Source organism: Ovis aries, chromosome 23 (assembly GCF_016772045.2).
Source record: "Ovis aries strain OAR_USU_Benz2616 breed Rambouillet chromosome 23, ARS-UI_Ramb_v3.0, whole genome shotgun sequence".
NCBI lineage: Eukaryota > Metazoa > Chordata > Mammalia > Artiodactyla > Bovidae > Ovis > Ovis aries.
Genome location: NC_056076.1, coordinates 57,949,919 through 57,972,050, shown reverse-complemented (window position 1 = coordinate 57,972,050; position 22,132 = coordinate 57,949,919). Strand labels below are relative to the sequence as shown.

Here is a 22,132-nt window from a genome sequence, read left to right as displayed (position 1 = left end):
GGGACCACACATGAAATGACTTCCCGAAGAGGTATCCAACCGTATTCTAGTGATATGTTTCAAAACATTTAAATAGAGTGGAACTGTGCTTTAAAGAATAGAGTGGTTTCAGCCCAGAGGCGGTGGGGGTGGGAGTCACGTTTGGAACTGTTGTCCGTCTCCGCGGGAGAGAGGACCGACCAGGTGCTGTCGGAGGGTTTGATCTGGAGCTGCTCGACCTCCCCAGGGGCGAAGGGCTGCAGCCCCGGGAAGCCCCTCCCTTGGGGGCAGGGAGGCGGTGTTGGGTGTGAGGGATGACTTGGATGACTGAAAGGACAAACTGAGTAAACTTTGATACTCAAAGCTTAGTACAGCCAAAGCTTTATCATCACCAGGGGACTTCTCAATCCTTTGCCCTCAACCCTTGGCCAGGATATACACAGAAGATAAACCCAGCTTCCCTCTTGGGCCTCATTTCAGCTCCTTCATCTGTTTTTTCCCCCTACCCATCCCACACAAAAGGGGGCCCTCTCCCAAAGCCCCGTGGCTGCCTGATCGAGCCTCTCTCTCCTTGACCCTCATTCAGCTCAGCCGGCCACATTATGCCTTGCCCTGAATCCCCCATCCCGGTTTCTGTCTTCAGAACCCACAGCCGGCTGTGGACAGGGCTGGCAGACTTAGGAACACTTAGGTGTCAGGAAATCCACCATGAAGGGTCCTGGAGGAAATGCGTCCCAAGTGGGGTGACGGGTGTGGTCAAGACCCTGGACCAAGATCTTGACAGTGGGGGTCAGGGCACCTGTGAGATGGGTTTTGTCATCTGTAGGACTCGGTATAGCTCATCTTTCTCCCGTAATATCGTTAGTGCCTGGAGATACTCTCTAACTGAAGAATTCATTACCTGAGCATCCCATATTAGTTCCTGGGAAGAAAAATTAGCTTGGCTATGTAATGTGTATTTAAAAGCTTATCTGTAGCCAAGAGGGGAGGCACACTGAAGATTTCACAGCAGTGGGATCTGAGGCAACGGAGAAACCACCTCCGTGTTGATGACTTCTGGCTGTGGATTATATAGCACAACCACGGCTGTGTAATTGTGGAACTTGGTGCGTAATAGATCACCCCTGACACGTCCAGTAACCTCACTGCCTGCCCTGTTCTGACCACTTGGTGTTAGCCATCCTCCTCTGGTCTATGCTGCTGCCCAGTGGCTACCCTGAGTAATTACACACTCACCCGGTGTGCCAAGCTCTCCTCCCTGGTTTGGTTTTCTTCAAGATCACAATTTCCTGAGAGGGATGGATATTTATTAATACACATTGTCGTGGCTAAGTCGTGTATCTGATTCCGCGATCCCATGGTCTGTAACCCACCAGGCTCCTCTCTCCTTGGGATTTCCCAGGCAAGAATACTGGAATGGGTTGCCGTTTCCTTCTCCAGGGGATCTCCCCCACCCGGGGATTAAACTCGTGTCTCCTGCATTGGCAGGTGGATTCTTTACTGCTGAGCTATCAGGAAAGCCCGTTAACATTCCTACTCCTGTTATAATTTCTAAAAAATAAGGATTATAAGTTCACTACTAAAAACAGTGTCAGCAAAAAAATAGAATATCAAGTCTATCTTGAATGAATTAGATAATCTACCTTTAGACACATGATCATCCGTGATTTTAAAAGGTGACATTCAAAGAACACTGAATGTCACCTAACCCTTGGCAGTTGTTTCTGTATTGCTCCTATTTGATTCAGGTAGACAGTTCTGCTGCTAATTGATAGCAGGCATCACTGAAATCCATTAGGATATCTTCAGCAAAGACAACTGTGATCAAAGAGCAAGATGGATGAATGTTCAACAAATAACTTAGTTTTTTTAAAATACTTACCTGGCTGTGTTGGGTCTTAGTTGCACCATGTGGACGCCTGCTTGTGTCACGCAGGGATCTTTTCGTTGTGGTACGTGATGCACTAACTGTGGCTCGAGGGCCCAGTTGCCCCTCAGCATGTGGGGTCCTCCCGGACCAGGGATCGAACCTGTGTCTCCTGCATTGGTAGGCTTGATTCCTAACCACTGGACCCCCAGGGAAGACCCCAGCAAATAACTTATTGTTGAGATGCCTTTTGTGCCTGGCGCTTAGCCATGCTGCTTGGCTGGTCCAGGTTTCATCCTCCTCCCTAATCCCCAGCTCTGACGTTGACCCTGGTTGTCATCTCTCAGCATCTTAGTCTGGCCAGGTTCTGTACGCTAGGTGTCAACAGCCGTCCTTCCCATCCTTATTTTTAATCTCAAGTTCTTTTTCACCTTGTGCATTGCAGAGCTCAAGGAATTTTAGGTAGCAAAAAGTGGGACTTTTTTTTTTTTTTTTAAGAGCTCATATCCAAATTATACTAGCTGTCTTTAATAAATTTATAAAACCAGAAACTTGACAAATTAAGAGGTTGAGGAACCTTCAAACAAAGCCAAGGGTCTTTTAGCATGCGTTTAGTGGTAAATAGATGCTACAATTGCTTCATCTTTTTCTAAGAGCAGAGAAGAAATTTTCAAAATGGAGTCTTCATTGCTTCCTTAGACATTAGGGCTTACACGATTTCTCCCAAACTAGAAGCAACACTGTTTAAAAGGTGGCACACATCAAAATTAGAAACAAAATCCTAATGATCACAGAAGAGTCACTTTCTGTTTTATATTAGATGTATTTGAGAGAGCAGTGTTTGATAGGCAGCCATTCCACATTGCCTGACAGGATTAACTACACCAAGACCTTCTCAAAATTGGAAAGCATGCTTATCGCTCCTTAACACTTTCAAAGCAAATTCCGTGTCTGCTCTGAGCATGCCAAGGTGTTTGTGAGTGTTAGTCACTCAGTCCTGTCCGACTCTTTGCGACCCCATGGACTGTAGCCCGTCAGGCTCCTCTGTCCACGGGATTGGGGGGGCTGAAAAGGGAGTTTCCTATTAGACTGACCTGTTCATTTCCTATCTGTTTAGGAAAGTGACATCTCCCTTCAGACACTAGGTCTCCTCAATTAATGGAGGATAATAATAGTGATCTGTCTCTTGGCTTTGTTGAGAGAATTAAATGTGATAAAGCAGGAAAGTCTAAAAGCTCGTCTGCACTTCTCGTAAGAACACCGACCTACCAGTTTTCTCCATTCCAGCTCCAGTATTACTGAAAAAGATCCAAGCTGAGATGTCCCCTGACCACTCTGGAAATGTAAAATTGAGCTGCCAGTTTGCAGAGATTCATGAAGATTCTACCATCTCATGGACGAAAGATTCAAGATCGATAGCCCAAGTGCAGAGAAGGTGTGTTATCCGCCCTGGCTACTTTTCAGTTTATTTCACAACGTGGTTCTAAAAGAAAACAGTAAATCATAGGAAAGGAAGGAAGGTCAAAGCAGAAACTCCACACCCACAGTGTCTAAGAAGAGAGACAGGGAAGAGCAGAGGGCTCTCTCCCTGCCTCAGCCATGAACCCCTTTCATCCTCTAGAAGCAGGGAAACCTGTCAATCATCTTCTAGTCTGAGGCTTTGTGGTCCCAAGATTAAAGAACTCTCCTATTGCCCAGTGCAACTTGCCGTCGTCTTAAATTCCCATTAACCTGACAAAAAGCTCAGACGAAGCTAAGGTAAGTCAAAAGGAAAAACCAATCTGAGCTTATGGAAAACTGGCATCTCACAAGGGTGGAGAGCCGCCATCTCTAGGATGGAGATACCAGTTTCTATTTGGGGCCCCAGGTTTACTAGAGGAGATGGGGCGGGGGAGATGAGTGAAACGCATCGTTGGCGAGAATCCCCCGGGTAGAGTTACCCACCCTAAATTAGCCCCTCTCTAGCAGTAAACGCTTGCTCAAGTGAGCTGGTAATCAGGAGTCATCTGTTGCACCTGAGGAGATGTGGCTCCTTCTAGAAACAGATCCCCTGGTTCTATGGAAACCAGTCTAACTTAATCCTCACAAGCTTCTGCCAAGAGAGATCCCAGTTCAGTTCCCCAAGTGTTCTTAACCTCCTAGTCTTTGTGTCCTTAACCTCCTAGTCTTTGTGTCCAACTCTTTGAAACCCCATGGACTGTAGCCTGCCAGGCTCCTCTGTCTATGGAATTCTCCAGGCAAGAATACTGGAGTGGCTTGCCATTTCCCTTTCCATAAAAAGTGAGGCAAATCAGTTTTCTATAAAATTGTCTGCTTGGAACACATCTTTGTAAACTGCTCCAGATGCAGCTATGGAAGACTTGAACTCTAGTTTTGTTTCTATAACATCACTCCAGAAAAAATTCAGCTGGGCTATGATTGTAATAAAGCTGCTTTGCCTAAAAGTGCAGCTTCAGAACGATGATGCTTGCCCACGTCCATGTCCCCCACTGCAGAGCAGGAGACGACTCCGTGGTGAGCGTGGCCATCCTCCAAGCCGGCCAGAAGGACCAGGGCCTCTATCACTGCTGCATCAAGAACAGCTACGGGAAAGTGAGCGCTGAGTTTAACCTCACCGCCGAAGGTAAACCTCAGCTTCGCCATTCCCAGTGAGAGCCGCTAGCCCCTGCAGCTCAGGGACGCTCACTGGTGCTGAAGGCTCTCTCTCCTGTCTTCCAGTTCTCAAACAGCTCTCAAGTCACCCAGATGCTAAAGGTAAGCGAATCTGAGCCGAACGCCAGCGCAAGTGGGTGCACCCTAGACCATGAGATAGAGCTTCTAGAGACGAAGGCAGAAGCAAGCGTTCATCAGCTCTTCTGACGAAGCAGGAGAGGGCTCGGGAATTGCCTGGGGAACCAGGGATAACTCATAAGCTGTTTCAACCTAATTGCGGGGCCTACGATTAATGGGTTAGGCTACAAGTGTCCAGCGTGTGTTGTTAAGAACTGACTGTAGCGGTGCTGTCGTTGGGACCATGTGGTGGTAGGGGGGCAGGGCGTGGGTTGGGGTTTAACTTTCTCTGTGAAGCACAGCCCATCTCCATGGGATTTTTCAGCCTCTGGCTCTTTCACAGTGTATTTTGGTCCTGCTTATTTTTTTCTTTTCAATCAGACTAGGAGTTGCACTAGCTGAGCAGATTTTCAGAGAGTCAGATATTTGGGAGAATAAGTCCATTTATTTGCATCTTAGTAGAAGTGAGAGGTGGACTTCTGGGCTTTCCTACGGCACTAATGCACCGCTGCTGTAGCAGCGAGCTAACAGCCGCCCCCGACACACAGGCTGCCCCAGGACTGCCTGTCATGCCCATGCGGCCTTGTCTCCTCTTGGGGACAGTTGCCCACTGCACTCAGCCACCTGCTGGCCAGTTTCTCACAACCTGCCTGGCGGGGAGGCCCTGATTTGTAGTTTTCTAATCTCCGTGATGCAGACATTCACCACGGCCAAGGTTACTCTGTCCGTTTGTACTATGTATACTGATTTTTTTCTTCCCCTAAGGCAACTAAAATCCTGAGATCTTTGAAAACAGGCCAGTACAGACATCAAGATGCAGTGACATCTAGTAATTAAAGACAAGGGGCTGGGCTCTCGACTTAAATGGTCTATTAAATGTTGCGACTTATCCAAAATAGACTTAAAGGCAAACTCCTCACCATTCAAATGCTGCCTACCTGTGTCATGTGCTTGTGTAAGTTTATAATCCTCTCCCTACATCTGTCTCCATCCCCCTGAAGTCTAAGTATGCAAAAGAATATCCTTTTCTCCAATCAGAAAAATGACCTTCAGAAGAAGGGGTTCTGTCTCATAAACTGCTTAGCAACAGTGGGCATTCCCCATTGCAGATTCTTGCTCTGACCTCGTTAATTTAGGTTTGCAGAGACTCGTTTCTCAAGGTTTTTACCAGTTAGGAATGAGACCCTAGTGGGGCTGAGGTACTGGTCTCTGTAAGTGTAGCGCTGTGACTCCCACCATTGGATGGGAGCCTGGACCCTGAAGACGTCACCTTCTCCATGTGACCAGGGGTCCAATTTCTATGGCTGGGGAGACCGTAACTTCCTCTGCTTCCTGTGCACCTTCCGATAAAGAAGCGTCAAGTGACTTCCCCTGGAGGAATCTCCCCTAGACACCTTCTCTAAATCTCCAGAAGAGGCATACATAATTTTAAAAGTTGACCTCTAACTAAAAATCTAACAAAACCAAGCTGGTGGGAGACCCAAAAGGAATGACTCAGAGCTAGAACAACTTAATGACGGTACACAGGGCTTCAGAGAGAAGTCCTAAGATGCATCTTTCTTATAGCTTCTCCTGGCTAAGTAGACATTCCTGGAAGTTACGGACAGGATTATTGAGGATGGTGTTTGTGCTTGTCACGTATCTTTCCTTAGGGGAAGTTGCCCATCCTCACCTTTGTCGTCTGCTGCTGCTGAGTCGCGTCAGTCGTGTCTGACTCTGTGCGACCCCATAGACTGAGCCCACCAGGCTCCCCCGTCCCTGGGATCCTCCAGGCAAGAACACTGGAGTGGGGTGCCATTTCCTTCTCCAATGCAGGAAAGTGAAAAGTAAAGGTGAAGGTGCTCAGTGGTGTCCAACTGTTAGTGACCCCATGGACTGCAGCCCACCAGGCTCCTCCATCCATGGGATTCTCCAGGCAAGAGTACTGGAGTGGGGTGCCATTGTCATCTCTGAACGATACAGCTGCTAGAAAACTTTACAGAGAGATCCAAGATGATTCTACTGTGTTTCAGCTTCTCTTCAGAGGGAACTCTTTCTTGTTTTGGGTTGTACCTGCCCACTTCTTTAATCTACCACAGGCATTCTTAAGAGGCAGTAACACCCACAAGCAGACAAAATTGGGTCTTGGGGAGGCAAAAAACTTATTTTTGTCCATAAAGCACATACGTACATATGGTACATAACCAGATACACAGCACCTCTGTGGTAGTCGCATCTTATGTGGAGCAATTGGGGTGGGAAGGCTAAAAAGAATCCTTGCAAAGAGGCAATAATGAAACAAGAAAACCGGGAACCACGGAGCTGCCAGATCTTGCCGATTCTTGTTCCCTCTTGTTCCCACATTTTGCTCATCTTTTCCACTTGCCTTTAATCACCTGGCCTGAGCCTGTTCACACTTTCTAGACCTGTCTACAGTCCTCTTTCTGGCCTCCCCAGCTTTGCCCCCCTCTCCTCCAGTCCCCTGGGGGCCTTGCCTTGCGCTCTGTCCTCAGTGACCACCTCCCCCATCTCTCCGCCAAGCTCTGCCTCCGCTGGGGGACCAGCGTGGCTCCCGCTCCCAGCGTCGGAGGGTCAGCCTTGTCCTTCGCTGTGCCTGTGTGGGGATGCTCGTCAGCCAATGAGCGGGGCTGGGGGATGTTTCTGTACAACCGAAGCTGTGTTGCGTTCTAGTATATGAAGAGATTGAATTCAGCCAGCTCATCTTCCGAGAGGACTTCCTCCGTGACAGCTACTTCGGGGGCCGCCTGCACGGCCAGATCGCCACGGAGGAGCTGCACTTTGGGGAAGGCGTCCACCGGAGAGCGTTCCGCAGCAAGGTGCTGCGCGGCCTCACGCCGCTCTTCAAGCCCGGCCACGCCTGCGTGCTGAAGGTGCACAACGCCGTCGCCTACGGGACCAGAAACAACGACGAACTCATCCAGAGGAACTACAGGCTCGCCGCGCAGGTGGGTCCGCCCGTCCTGAGGGTGCCGCTCGAGGCGGTGACGGACCCAGATAACCCGAGACGAAAGTCCCACTCAGAACTTGATGCGAGCGTTGCCAGAAGGGTGTCTTTCTCCGAGGTTACTAGACCAAGGCCAAATGCTAGAAATCAAAACCTTGGTCTTGGACCCGCGAATTCTTGGCCCCGTGCCAGCCAGTTGGGACTTGCCTGTGTCTGGAGGTGTCTCGCCAGTTTCTACCTGGGCTGGGATCACTTCCAGGAAGGTTTCCTAGGAAGCCCCATCAAATCCCCGGGGTCTTGAATCTACCTGGACACAGAATTGTACGGGGAGTGGGGTGTCTAAGGTACCTTAGATGCCAGGATTCCCAAAGGACGCCTAAAGTGACCCCATAGATGGCAGCCCGCCAGGCTCCTCTGTCCATGGAATTCTCCAGGTAAGAATACTGGAGCGACATTTGCCATTTCCTTCTCCAGGAAAGGACAGCCAAAGTCAAGGGTAATTTCTGGAGGCTTCTGGTTGGTTTTAGGGAAGAGGAAGGGGGCTGGGGTACAGTCCAGAAGGTCAGCGTTTGTCCTGGTTCCTGCCTTCCTGAGTCATGTTCAGTATCCGCCCATAAGCTATGGAGAAGATGGAGCTGAGACTAAGTTCCTTCCTGTGTTGGTGCGTGATGGTACCCTTGAGGCAAGAGGGGAGCGGGAGGGGAACACGGGCTTCTTCCCTGCATCACCCCCACCCAGTCCGTGAATTTCACTCAATGCCAGGGCTGGCCGAGCTTTCAGGAGAGCTGGGTGTAGCTCTTTCACAAACCAGGGGTCCTTAAGTTTTTTAACCCATAAAATGAATAGGCCAGACTCGGGTCTCTTGGGTGCGCTCAAACATCATCCATCCATGGTTATCTCAGACATGGCGATGGTCCTGTGGGCCTGGTGCTTGTGAAGACAGCCGTTTCCTCTGAGCACAAGATTTTGCCACACACATCCTTTCTCCTCCGAATCTTTCCTCCTCAGTTTGCTTTCAGGGAGTATTCCTTCCATCTCAAGTACCGTCTGGTCCAGTCATGGAAAATCCCCCAGCATCCAGATGCCACTTAGAAAAGCCCTACAGAGTAGGAAAGCAGGATCCCGTTTGCTTTTCCTAAGCCAACAATCTTGGCAAGGTGTTCATTACTTACAGCTTGTTATACCTTTAAAAAAAAAGAACCTTGAGAGAACTCATGGGAAACCCAACCATCCCCACCCACGCTTCATCTGAAACCCTGTCTGGGGACCAGTCCCCTTAGCTCAAGGTGAACTTCAGCCACGCGGGTCCTAGAAATGTCATAGTTCAGGGACACCTCGCCTGGAGACCATGTGGTCGTCACCTGCACGGCTCCTTCAGGCCTCAGAGCTCCTGCAGCTACCAACTGTGGGCTACATTCATTATTGCTTCTGTGCCCCCAACCACCGGATGGGATTGCAAATCCATTGAGTCGACCTCATTGGGAAATCTGAGTCTCACTGGGCAGCGCTCTGACTTTCTTCTCACCCCTGGGGTTTCCTGTGTGTTTGGGTGATCTAGGAATGCTACGTGCAGAACACCGCCAGACACTATGCCCAGATCTATGCCGCGGAAGCCCAGCCTCTGGAAGGCTTCGGGGAAGTGCCTGAGTAAGTGTTTCCCCCTTGGGTTGGCCCAGCTCTGACTTGGGGACGTGGGCGGGCTGGAGGGATGAGAGGCTGGGCAGAAACAGGGAGCGTTCCAGTGGGTCTGTAAGCTCCAAGAGGGCACATGTGGCTGCCACCCTGCTCTTCATGGGGTCCCCAGAGGCTTATAGAAAAAATCGAGAAATATTAAAGTGTATGGATATATGGAATAATTCAATAAACATGTATACCATGTTAAATAGGAAAAGTATCTACTCACGGGTATTATGTTGTCTAAAGCATAAACAGAACAGGAGATTGTGAAAAACTTAGTCCTATGATACAAGAAATAAAGACAGCGGTGAGTGCGTCAGGGAAAAACAAATTGGATAATCAGGGCCGTAGGAGCGTAGTCCCTGCTCCATGGAGCGCTACACGGGGGTGCAGTGTTTACCCACTGAGGTCAGTTACACTGACAAGTATCTGTTGGCCCATGTGCACGCTGGAGTGTCTGGAGCTCGTGTTTACCGATCTCTTATCTGGCTGAAACCACACGTGGGAAGAGAAGGGGCTGTGCCAGTGCCCATTGGAAACTGCAAACGGAGCAGCCGTTTACACATCAGTGCAAATGGGGAAGAGGGGAAAGCAGGAAGGGCCTGTTTCTTATGCGCGTCATCTCTGTGAACTTGCAAAATGGAAGAGAAATCGCCTTCCTGAGCAGGTGTGTCGGGCACACCCCATACAGAGTCTCATGCCTGCTGCTCTTCAAGGTCTGCCTGTGTCCTCGGTGCACGCCTGCTGAGTCACTTCCGTCGTATCCGGACCCTTTGAGACCCCGTGGACGGTAGCCCTTCAGGCTCCTCTGTCCATGGGATTCTCCAGGCAAGAATACTGGAGTGGGTTGCCATGCCCTCCTCCAGAGGATCTTCCCAACCCAGGGACTGAACCCGTGTCTCTTACGTCTCCTGCACTGGCGGGTTCTTTACCACTAGTGCCACCTGGGAAGCAATTCTCAGTAACTTCAAGAAAAATGAACATACTGCAAAGAAAACCACTTTCAGTTGCTTTTCTGTTCAGTGCACTGAGGTAGTCTGGACTGGGCTGTCTGTAGAGCTCAGCCCGTTCTTCTCCAGCCCCTCTTGCTGCTCTGTTCTCTTTAGTTCCTGGTTGAGGAAGAGTCCACCCAGTAATCAGTCCACCAGGCGTGGCACCGAAGTGCCCTCCTGCAGGGACATACCCAAGCTTTGTGAGAACTGACTCATACAGGACTTGGGGGCTTCTCTAAGGAAAAGAACACAGTTATGAATATCAAGATACGGCCAGGGACTTGGAAAGGGTGAAGGACTCAGGCTTAATCGGCTTCCAGCAAATCTGACATTGCTCTGAAAATGGCTGTGCATATTTTGGAATCCCAATACCTTTCCTTATTGTGGGAGAGTTTGACCTCATTCATGGACAAGGGCAGGATATGGAGGGATAGTTCAGTTGCTCAGTCGTGTCTGACTCTTTGCAACCCCATGGACTGCAGCACACCAGGCCTCCCTGGCCATCACCAACTCCCGGAGTTTACCCAAACTCATGTCCATTGAGTCAGTGATGCCATCCAAGCATCTCATCCTCTGCCGTCCCCTTCTCCTCCTGCCCTCAATATTTCCCAGCATCAGGGTCTTTTCCAATGAGTCAGTTCTTCGCATCAGGTGGCCAAAGCACTGGAATTTCAGCTTCGGCATCAGTCCTTCCCCAAGCGTGGGATTGGCACTCAGCGTCTGTGGTGGAAGGGTTGCCCACGTGGTGTCTCAGGACTGTGTCCTGGTCTAGATCCTGCTCCTGAGAGAAGTGCTCTGCCATCTGAAATTGGGTGGGGAAGAGGGGGAGGTGCGCTTCTCCTGTGTGTGTGTTTTTTTTTTTTTTAAGGAAATACTCATAAATGGCAGAAAGGGGTAAAATGCACCTGCCAAAGGCCGAGTTGCCTGCAGGAGGCTTTCTTTGGAACATTATGTTTTGTGTCTTTAAAACTCACCCGAGTGTTGCATCCTTCTTCCCACTTTGCTGACATTTTCTCTACGATCTTTGACTCGACACCTGGGGGTAGCCTCCAGCTGGACTGTGGGAGAGGGCAGGTCGTGGGTGGAGCCCACGTGTCCTCGGTGCTCTGGGAGATCCTTCCAGCTCTGCTCTCACCACTGGGGAAGTAGCTCCCTGCAACCCTGTGCGAGTGCAGACCTGCCCAGGGACCCCTTCCTCATGAGAGACCGACCTGAAGTCTCACCTCACTGCGGGAGGACCTGCCCCGGGTCCCCAGGGAGGACCTGGCCGCCCGCATGACTCTTCCTAAGCTTGGCTTTGGTCACGGAGTCACACAGCATTGTTCTACATGCTTACCTGTAGAGATTCTGGCTGAAAACCCAGGGTTCTTCCGAGGCCTTCACCGTAGGGCTTGTGTGTGGTTTTACTAACACAGCTGACCCCAGCCTCCCGCCCGGTCACCATCATTGGTGCAGGGGACTGTCACACCATCACTCTTTAATTCTGTCACTTAGACCCTTCCAGAAGCCTCCTTTCTGAGCCTTTAAACGTCTTGATAGTTGTTAGGTGTAAGTCCCTAATGCAGGTTCCTGTTTACTTGTTTGACAATCTGTACTAAACATTCTTCATGTTAACAAACATCAAAAATTAGCATCTTACCTCTTAGGGTGGCCATCATAATTTCTGCTTTTAAGCCCTCGAAAACGGCATCTGTTGTGGTCAGACTTTAATGAGATGACCTCTCCTTGACTGTCAGGTCGTATCCTGTATCAGTCGTGACCAGGAGGGCTGCTCCGGGCCTCTGGTAGAAGCAGCCAGAGACGTTGCTAACATCCTATAATGCACAGGACAGTTGCCGCCCAAGAATTGCCTGGTCCCAGATGTCCGTGCCAAGACTCAAACTTTGTCCTGTATACATATTCTTTTCTCCCTCAGACACTGAGCGTTTACTATGAGCCAGACTTTGCTCCAAGCTAGGTGATGGGCTCTTAAAGGATAAAAAGAAAATGAAGCAGGTTCTTGCCCCTCACAGCCAGCAGTGTGAGGCATGTAGGACAAAGCCCACTGTGTCGAGTGCAAGGAGTTATGGGGACACGGAGGAGGGGAGGAGGGGGTCTGGAAAGGCTTCCAAGAGGAGGGTGTTGAAGAATGAGTCGGAGTCTTCCAGATGAAGGGCAAGGGTGGAGACTAGCAAGCAAAGGGGGCAGCATGTCCAAAGAGATGAAGAGCCGTGAAAGAAGGTTTCCAAGGAGATGGGAAAAGTTCAGCAGATCTAGCGTGCTGGGAGGCAGAAAAAAAGGGGGGCAGGGTAAGAGGTGGGAAGCCAGGAGGCCAGAATGCAGAGGACTTTAAATGCTCAGCTGATCAGCTTGGAACGTGTTCTCTTGGCTTCGGGGGTGAGGAGGAGGCAGGGGTTAACCAGGAGCTTTAGCAGGGCAAACGAGCCACAGAGCAGACATGTCATTAATTTTATCTTCAGAACAGTTTTAGGTTCACAGCAAAATTGAATGGAGGGGACAGATTTCCACACCCCATCACCTCGCCCGCCATCCACACCCCTCACCAGGTCGGAATGTCTGTCACAATGTATCTCCATTGATATAACATCACTGCAGGCCCACAGTGATATAACATCACTGTACATTAGGTTGTGCGTTCTGTGGGCTTGGACAACTGTCTACTGATGTGTTATATGGTACCATATAGAGTAGTTTCGTTGCCCTGAAAGTCCTCTGCATTGATGTGGCTCTTACAGCTATCTGCCTGGGGGCAATGGATGTCCAGGGACAAGGCCCAGAGGCTGGATGCAGTGAGACCAGTCTGCAAGTGATCGCTACAGCCCCAAAAGGGGGCAGTGACGGTGGAACTAAGCTTCTGGCGTGGGGAGTTTGAGAGAACAGGCTTGCCTGACTTTCCGGGGGTAGGTGTGTTTAATCAGACTTACGGAAGGAGCCGGGCTTCCGTGATGGCTCAGCCATAGAGTCCGCCCGCAATACAGAAGATGTGGGTTTGATCCCTGGGGCAGGACGATCCCTTGGAGAAGGGAATAGCAGCCCACTCCAGTATCCTTGCCTGGAGAATCCTATGGACAGAGGAGCCTGGGGGCCTACAGTCCATGGGGTCGCAAAAGAGTCGGACACGACTTAGTGACTAAACAAGAACAACATGGAGGAAGCAAAAAGGGAGAGGAGCCTGACGTGAGCTTATTGTGGCTCAGCTGGTAAAGAATCCGCCTGCAATGCAGGAGACCTGGCTTCAGTCCCTGGGTTGGGAAGACTCCCTGGAGAAGGGAAAGGCTACCCACGCCGGTATTCTGGCCTGGAGAATTCCATGGACAGAGGGGCCTGGCGGGCTGGGATAGGCCATAGGGTCGCAAAGAGCTGGACATGACTGAGTCGCTTTCACTTAGACGGGGCAGACGAAGCGGACCCTTGAAGACAGTGAAGGCGGGGTAGACTCGTGTAGGTGTATGGCAGATGGATCACTCTGCACAGGCACAAGCTATCCAGTTGATTTTTTTGTTGTTGAATGGAAAGAATGCAAAGGTACAGTTGCCAATAGACTCTACAGATGTTGGACTTGGGGTAAATAAGTAGTTCAGCCTTTGCCATGTTAAATTCGAGACGCCTTTTAGACATCAAGTATAGATGGAGAGTTAGTTGGCTGGAGACGTGTCAGGATTTCAGGGGAGAGGTCTGGGCTGCTGATGTAAATGCAGAAGCTGTCAACTCGTAAACTGTATTTAAAGCAAGGGAATTTAAAACTAGAGAACGGATTGCAGAGCAAGGAGACCTGTCCCAGGATGTGCCAGGGCATAGAGGACGCAGAGAAACAAGGAACCAGCAAAGCAGGCAGACAGGAAGTGGCCAGGCAAGCAGAAAGGAAACCAAAAGGAAGTGAGTTTCTGGAGGGCGGGGGAAGATGTCTTAGAAACAGGTGAGAGCGACTCTTCAGTGCCACTGAGAACGAGTCAGACGAGGGCGGAGAAGGGCACTGCTCCGCTGGGCAACGTGGTGCCCCAGACTGAGGTTTCTTTCAGCAGAAAGGCCGCTTTGGGTTCAGGAGAGACTGGGAGGGGGAAGGGGTTGTAGGCGGATTTGGGTTTTGATGGGAATGGCGAGTCGGGGTGGGAGTGGGCTGCGGGGTTCGCAGGCTGTGGAGTCATCACAGCGTGCCCACCGGGAAGGAGTCTGCAGGGGGACGGTGACGCAGGAGAGAGTGGGCCCCCTCCCGCCGGAGTGTCCTCGAGCCTCGGGGAGGGGCCGGGATCCAGGGCGCCGGTGGGGCGAGGGCTCGGATCGCAGCCAGAAGGGCTGGTCCTCGGGGGTGGGAGCTCGTGGTGGTGGCAGCTTTTAGAAGCTCTCTCGGCGTTTCCTTTTTTCCCGGTCCAACCGGGAAGCCGGGTGTTCAGCGTAGAGTGAGGCTGGGGGAGGTTGGAGGAGGGAGGGTCAGGCTTGGGTGGATTCCCTTGGGCGGTGGGGCGGTGGGCGGGACAGGGTCTGACCGCCGGCCCCGCCCCCCACCACGCATCGCTGCTGCCTGGCCTCCCTGCTGCCTCTCCCGCCCCGTCCAGCCTCACACATGCCACCAGGGGTGCAGAGCGGCCCCTGTCGCATGCAAGTTTGATCTCCTCCTCCTCCAAGACCCTCCAACGTTTCTCACCCCCGCTCAGTACAAAGGGTGGAGTCTCCCAAGTGGCCCAGGGCCCCGCAGTCCCGCCCCAGTCCCTCCTGGCCTTGCTTGGCCACCACCACCCTCCAGACACACCGCCCCACAGGACCCTGCCCAGAACCTCACTATTTGCTGTTCTTTCCACTTGGAATGTTCCTGCAGAGACACCCTCATGGCTCCCCCCGCAAGCCCCACCTCCTACAGGCCTGTCTGCTCAAATGATCCTTATTTTCGAGGCCATCTCCAACCTCCCTAAATCCAATCACAGCCCACTTGGGCTGCCTCCTCCTCCCCACTGCTCTGGTTCCTCATAGAGCACAGAGCGCGCTGCACCTGTTTGCTGCCTGGCGCCTGCATTTAAATGTAAGATCCTTGAGAGCAGAGCTTCCATCGTCTTCAGTGTTTTCTAGAAGGACATCTGGGAGGGAGACTGACACATAGAAGCCGCTGAGTGAATATTTGCTGATGGAATAAAAGGAAGGGTGCATATATGCTGGCTGGCTGGATGCATAGTCACCTGACCCGTGGGTCAGTGATGGACTCTAACGATGGCTATAAAAAGACATTCATTTCTACGGGAGCAATTAAACTCCATAGGAGGAAGAGTTTCTCATCAACTCTAGGAACAAATAAAAGGAACACACACCCCTTTTTTCCCCCATTAAATAATCACTGGTGGATATTTAGCCTACATCTGATGGAACCCGGGGGGTTATCCTGTAGCCTGCTGCTCCTCCCGGTTGGGTAGAATGTCCCCACATCTTTATTCCCATGTGACAACGCAGTCCTGTCCATGTTCTCTTTCCTTCCAGGATCATTCCTATTTTCCTTATCCATCGACCTGAGAATAACATCCCGTATGCAACCGTGGAGGAAGAGCTGATTGGAGAATTCGTGAAGTATTCCATCAGGGATGGGAAGGAGATAAACTTCTTGAGAAGAGAGTCGGAGGCTGGGCAGAAGTGTTGCACCTTCCAGCACTGGGTCTACCAGAAAACAAGCGGCTGCCTACTGGTCACAGACATGCAGGGTGAGCAGAGCAGCTTGGCCTGGGTTCCAGGGGTGCTCTGGGTCTGGAACGTTCCTGGGGGCGGAGGGGAGGCAGAAGGAGCGATCTCCTGGGTGCAGACTGTCAGCATCTTCACCAGCAGAAAGTGTTACTAATGTCTCATGAGAAACAGTGACAAAGGAGCCTGAAATGACCCAGCCAATGGAGTAACAAAGTACACTTTAATAATTCATTCCAATTATAATTATTCATGCCTTCCCATTATAAGAGGTAACCAAAAATTGATGCTCTGTGTCCTCAATAGGCACAAAATCAGGAATACATGTATATATGAAAATCCACACATACCAAAAGATTAATTAAAATGTAAGAATTCATTCATAATAGGTGAAAGGGTCTTTCACGGGTGCTTGAGATTTCAGGCTCCCCTGGTGAATTCACAGCACATTTTCCGTTTATACCCACCTCATGGGGAACGCGTTTGGTGTATGAAATGGGGATGTCGTCATTAGATTTCTCACAGAGAGGGCCCTGAGACAAGTTGCAGTTTGGGGTTTCCCCTAGACCACCAGCCTGCAGTTCACTGATTTTCTGGGAGGACTCATGGAACTCAGAAAAGCATTATGTTCGTGATTACGGTTTATTACAGTGAAAGGATACAGACTCAAATTAGTAAAGGGAAGAGGCGCTTGGGGAAGGGTCCAGGGGAGACCAGGTGGGAGTTTCCAGGTGTCCCCTCCTGGTGGAGCCAGGGGTCAGTGCCTCTTCCTGGCGGGGAGGAGTGTGCATGGAGCATTGCCATCCAGAAATGTTCAGCCAAGATTTGTTTAGGGACCCATCACTGCTTGCCCGTGGGATGACCTCAGTCTCTAGCCTCTTCGGACAGTTTAAAAAAAAAAATTATTTGGCTGCACCAGGTCTTGGTTATGCCGTGTGGGATCTAGTTCCCTGATCAGGGATTGAACCCAGGCCCCCCTGCATTGAGATCATGGAGCCTTAGCCATCGGACCACCAGGGAAGTCTCTGACTCTTACCAGAGCTTAGCAGTTACCTCCAAAATGTTGGGCAGAAACAAATCCTTTATTTAGGCCAAGTTCATCTTCTATCGCACACAAATGTTCCAGTGCAAGTATTTGGGAGGGGACCCCAGGAAATGCTGGTAGGAGATTGAGGCAGTGTGGCAGGCGAAGGGAAAGAAAGTCGATAGGGCACCTGATAGCCAGTCACCGCTGTGAATTCCTGAAGCTGAAGCCCGGTGGGGAAAGTCTGGGAGGCTGAGCAGGACAAGCTTCTCAGCAAAGATCACACTCGAGGAGCAAGGGTGTTTATATACCAGCTCCCCCTTAGTATCCAGCAGAAGGCTGCTGCGAGGCGGGAGGTGAACTTCCCTGGGTTTGCTGCCGGCACGTGGGCCAGCCCTGCTGAGCGCAGCGAGGGCGTGTGACCCGAGAAAGGCTCTCAGGCCAAGAGAGGCTGGTGGAGGCATGTGGGGGGGACAGCCATGCACACACACGCGGGGAGGGCAATGGGCTGCCGCCCCAGCAGCTTCGGCCATGGGGGCCTCCCTTTTCCTTTCCAGATGACAATGCTTTAGGAAAAACCTGACCTATAACTGGGTACCTGCTAATGTCAGACATTGTCACACGCAAGGACCCCGAGCTCTGGAGCCTGGCGGTGAGGAGAGCCCCCTACACCTCCACGTCCCAGCCTTGAGCGGGCTGCTCACCTTTGTGTCTCAGTCCTTTCCACAGCGGGTGTCTGTGAGGATTACGCGAGAGAGGAAGACATTTAGCACAGCACTGACACGGTGTCCCCTATTTTTTAAATCTTTTGAAATAACCACAGGGATGCGAAGTTGCAAGACTGTGGAGAGGGTCTCCAGGTACCCCTCACCCGGCTTCACCTAATGATAGCACCTTGCATAGCTATAACACTGCGGAGCCAGGAGGTTGACAGCACAATGTAACAAGTCTACAGACCTAACTTGGAGTTCATCAGTTTTTGCCTGCCTTCATTTCCCCGTTTTTGTTTCATCTTAATAGCTCTGCCAAAGAGACATGATCCCCACTTTACAGATGGAGAAACAGAGGCTGGGAGTTAAGGATCTAATCGTGGCTGTCAGTCGGCTGCTAAGAGGGGTCCCAGACTCCAACCCACTCTCTTTTTTTATTTTGAGTGCCAGACATCCCTGTTTGTTTTTTAAATCGAAGTAATTGCTTTACAATGTTGTTGGTGTCTGCTGGACAGCCACAGGAACCCGCTCTAAGCATATGTGTCTGCTCCCTGTCAAGCCTCCTTCCCACCCCTGTACGTCATTGCAGAGGGCAAGGCTGCGTTTCCTGTGTATAGAGCAGCTTCCCACTAACTGACACGTGATGGTGTGTTTACAGCAACGCTACTCTCTCAACTTGTCCCACCCTCTCCTTTCCCCGCTGCAGCATGCTATTTCTGAACCCCAAGCGCTCTCCATGAAAACTCAAAAAGGCTTTCCAGGTATCCCTTAATGTTGAAGGCTGCTGTGAGGGGCTCCGCTGAGGCCAGCCGGAGAGTGTGGCGTTCAGACATGAAGGGGAGGCTGACCTGCAAGCTGAAGACAGCCCTAACCACTCACTCGTGAAGGGACGCTGCTGCCGTGCACTCAAAACATGGTCTTCAGACAGCTGTCTCACCCAAACTGTCTGTGCCACTCTCAGACTCACCTGTCTTTGTCCTTCCGAGTTAAAAACTTTGTGTCAAATATGGTTGTTACACTGGGGAAAGCAACACTGGGAGCCTCGTGCATGGCCAATTTTGCTTCAGTTCAGCTCAGTCGCTCAGTCGTGTCCGACTCTCTGCGACCCCATGAATCGCAGCACGCCAGGCCTCCCTGTCCATCCACAACTCCCGGAGTTCACTCAGAGTTGCATCCATCGAGTCAATGATGCCATCCAGCCATCTCATCCTTTGCCGTCCCCTTCTCCTCCTGCCCCCAATCCCTCCCAGCATCAGAGTCTTTTCCAATGAGTCAACTCTTTGCATGAGGTGGCCAAAGTACTGGAGCTTCAGCTTTAGCATCATTCCCTCCAAAGAAATCCCAGGGCTGATCTCCTTCAGAATGGACTGGTTGGATCTTCTTGCAGTCCAAGGGGCTCTCAAGAGTCTTCTCCAACACCACAGTTCAAAAGCATCAATTCTTCGGCGTTCAGCCTTCTTCACAGTCCAACTCTCACATCCATACACGACCACAGGAAAAACCATAGCCTTGACTAGACGGACCTTAGTCGGCAAAGTAATGTCTCTGCTTTTGAAGATGCTATCTAGGTTGCTCACAACTTTTCTTCCAGGCACCGGTAAACAGCTATAGGGGAACCTTACATCACCTTATGGTGGCATGTGTGGTTTAAAGTGTCGGCACGGTGTCTCATAAGGGTGTTTTACTCTCTGCTACTGGGGAAGATTTCCATCATCTTCACTGTGGCCCTAGGTAACACCTATTCTCTAAGCGAGTCCCACATTTTATCGTTTTGCTGAGACTCTGGAATTAGGATTTAAAAAATCCCAAACAAACCCAAGCTCAAATATTGCTTTTTCTGACTCTTATTTTCTCCCTGGTTGCCTTCACGTGGTGGTGGGATTGTGGCGAGTCCTGCAGGTTTGTGGGGTGAAAGGTGAGCCTGCCATTTAGCCCTAAGGCCCGCAGGCACTGAAACCACAGTGATTCCTAAGAAGCTGTCAGCCCGATAATCCAGGGACTCAAATTCTGGGTTCTTGTGATATTGCTGCCTTCTGCCTTCCCTCGGAAACAACCCATAGATGACTGTCATCCCCTACACGCTTTAATAACTGCATACCATCATCCAAATTAGTGTCCTATAGAGACCCTTAATAACTTTGGTTGAATTGTTGGCAAATCATTAAGCCGAGTGAGAGAGAGGTTTCTTTTTGAAAATCATATTCTGTTTTTCCAGCATCGGTGACAGCTGGTAATTGTGGGACTCGAGGAAAAGCAATTCCCAAGCTCAAGGACCTTTTTGCCAAATGACTTTAAAATTGGACTTTTCTGCAGCTTAGAGCTGTAATTTTTAAATACAACATTTTCTACGAAACAAAATGTCCAGAGAGGGCTTTTGCAATTAGTTTTTCCTTCCCAAGTACAGTTTCTATGACAAAAACCATGGGAAGCATTTCTACATGTTTTCTTTGTTAACAGCTTTGAAAGCATGAGGCACATTTTAGTGGCCAACAGTGAAAGAGGCTTTTAGAATGCTTACTGGCAGCCTCAAAGTGCTGTGTCTAACTCAGCTCCCAGGCGCCCTGCAGGAAAGCGCGGCTCTTTGCTTCTATCTGACCAGCCTGAGCAGCCACGCGGCCTGTGTCTTCACCGCGGCCCAGGCAGGTGTTGCTGGATCAGAGCTCGAACCCTTTAGCCGTTGCTTTTCTGAGCCTCAGGGAGCAGTACTCCGAGGAACGGAGACCTTGGAACTAGGTTGCCATCCGGCCTGACCTTACCTCTAGCCACAGCCTGGCCTGGCCGGGGCGAGTCGGGGGCCAGAGACGAGAAGGCGAGACCCAGGTGGCATGGCACCACGGAGCCCACATGTGCATGCCAGGTCGCTTCAGTCGTGTCCGCTCTGTGACCCTGTGGACTGTAGCCCTCCAGGGTCTGTGGACCCCATGCCCTGCTGTTAAGGACCAGCCATCAGGTGGTGTGGGTGAGATTATGGCAGAGGTCTGTGGAGCTGGAGCTGTACCCACAGCCACCACCCTACAGAGGAAGGAACAGGGTTGGTGTCTGGTCTGGAAAGGAGATTCTGGAAAGGCTGTAGGTCACCCACACTCTGGGCATCAGGACTGCCTTCCAGACAAGATGGTGCTTGAGAGAGAGGCACTCTCCACCCCGCACCCCCCCCCGCACCCCGCCACGGTGGAAGGCGGAAATCTTGCTCTTTTCCTCCTCGAAACACAACAGGACTGTCATTCTGTTTGAATCCCCAGTTCCCGAGCCATTGTCCCAGCTGCTCCTGCTGGGGGTTGGGGGAGAGGAAGAAGGTTCCTGTGTGTTTAGGATTCTAACAAGGATGCCTAGAGCTCTTCACTGACCCAGAGTGGGATGCTCAGAGCTGTGGTGTTGGTTTGCTCCACCCGCACCCCCCCCCCCCGGCCCACCCAACCTCCGATGCTTTAATGCAGTGGCCCCCAACCTTTTTGGCACCAGGAACCAATTTCATGGAAGACAGTTTTTCCATGGACCAGGGGTTGCGGGGGTGGGGGTTGGTTTCAGGATGATTCAAGAGCATTATATTTATCGTGCACTTTATTTCTGATCTAATGCTACCGCTGATCTGACAGCTGGTGCTGGTCCATGGCCTGGAGGTTGGGGACCCCTGGTTGAATGGATAGAAGTTAGGAAAAGCATCAAAGGGTTAGACCATGGGTGACACATGTCTGCATCTCTAGTCCAGTGGCTAAAGAGTCTACACATAACTCAAGAGGTTTTCCCTGGATCTAAAGCCGGCCCAGATAAACCTTCGATCCTGAATCAGACGCTGTCTTTATGGAGATGGGAAGGTGTAGGTCCGGAGCCTGGCCTTGAACTGAACAGATGCCTGTCTTGAACCCTCTCACTATTGAACTTGGTCCGCCCAGGCCACACCCAGCCCACTTCCTGTTGGACAAGGGCTTCCACTCTCATTGAAGAGCACGGAATAGACCTAGGCCCACAGCAGAGCATCTCTGGGGAGACACCTCCGGGGCCGGTGCCAGGCCCCCTGCTCCAGCAGAGATGTGGGCCAGGCAGGCAGAGGACAGCGTCCCTGGGTGTGTGCTTCGGCTGGCTGCCCCCAAAGCCCACCTTCCCTACTGTGGCCCCATAGGCTGGAGGCACACCTGGGATGCTGTCCGCTGCTTCTGAGGGAAACAAGAAGGGAAGCGTTTCTGCAGGAAGGGACAAGACGGGGCTGGGATTGCCCCTCCACCCTGTGAATGCGTGGTCCCTCTCTTCCGAGGAGCCCTGGGTAACACGTGCTGTCTCTGCTCTCTGTTCCTGTAGGTGTAGGCATGAAGTTAACCGACGTTGGCATAGCAACAGAGGCTAAAGGGTGAGTAGAAAAAAAAAAAAATCTAGTGCCTGTCACTCAACTCTGGATTTCCAAACACCGTCTGGCAGAGGCGATTTTGTGTCCCAACTGTGGATGACAGATGCTCGTGGGATGAATTCGTTCACTTCTGTCACTTACCTAAAATATTTATGGACTTCATTCTCCCA

General features: G+C 51.0%; 1 protein-coding gene across 4 annotated transcripts in view; it reads left to right on the top strand.

Annotated features, from left to right (window-relative positions):
• ALPK2 (alpha kinase 2) overlaps window positions 1–22,132 on the top strand; it is a 140,920-nt gene that overhangs the window by 104,559 nt on the left and 14,229 nt on the right. For 2 of the 4 annotated variants that reach the window (XM_027960856.2, XM_027960857.3), the window contains exons 6-12: window positions 3,134–3,281; window positions 4,342–4,469; window positions 4,565–4,600; window positions 7,286–7,560; window positions 9,118–9,206; window positions 15,692–15,909; window positions 21,917–21,965. In XM_027960856.2, the coding sequence (XP_027816657.2) occupies window positions 3,134–3,281; window positions 4,342–4,469; window positions 4,565–4,600; window positions 7,286–7,560; window positions 9,118–9,206; window positions 15,692–15,909; window positions 21,917–21,965 (943 nt within the window). Of the gene's footprint in view, window positions 1–3,133; window positions 3,282–4,341; window positions 4,470–4,564; window positions 6,069–7,285; window positions 7,561–9,117; window positions 9,207–15,691; window positions 15,910–21,916; window positions 21,966–22,132 lie in introns of those variants that run through there. The other 2 variants (XR_006057722.2, XM_042239124.2) reach the window with 2 other exon arrangements.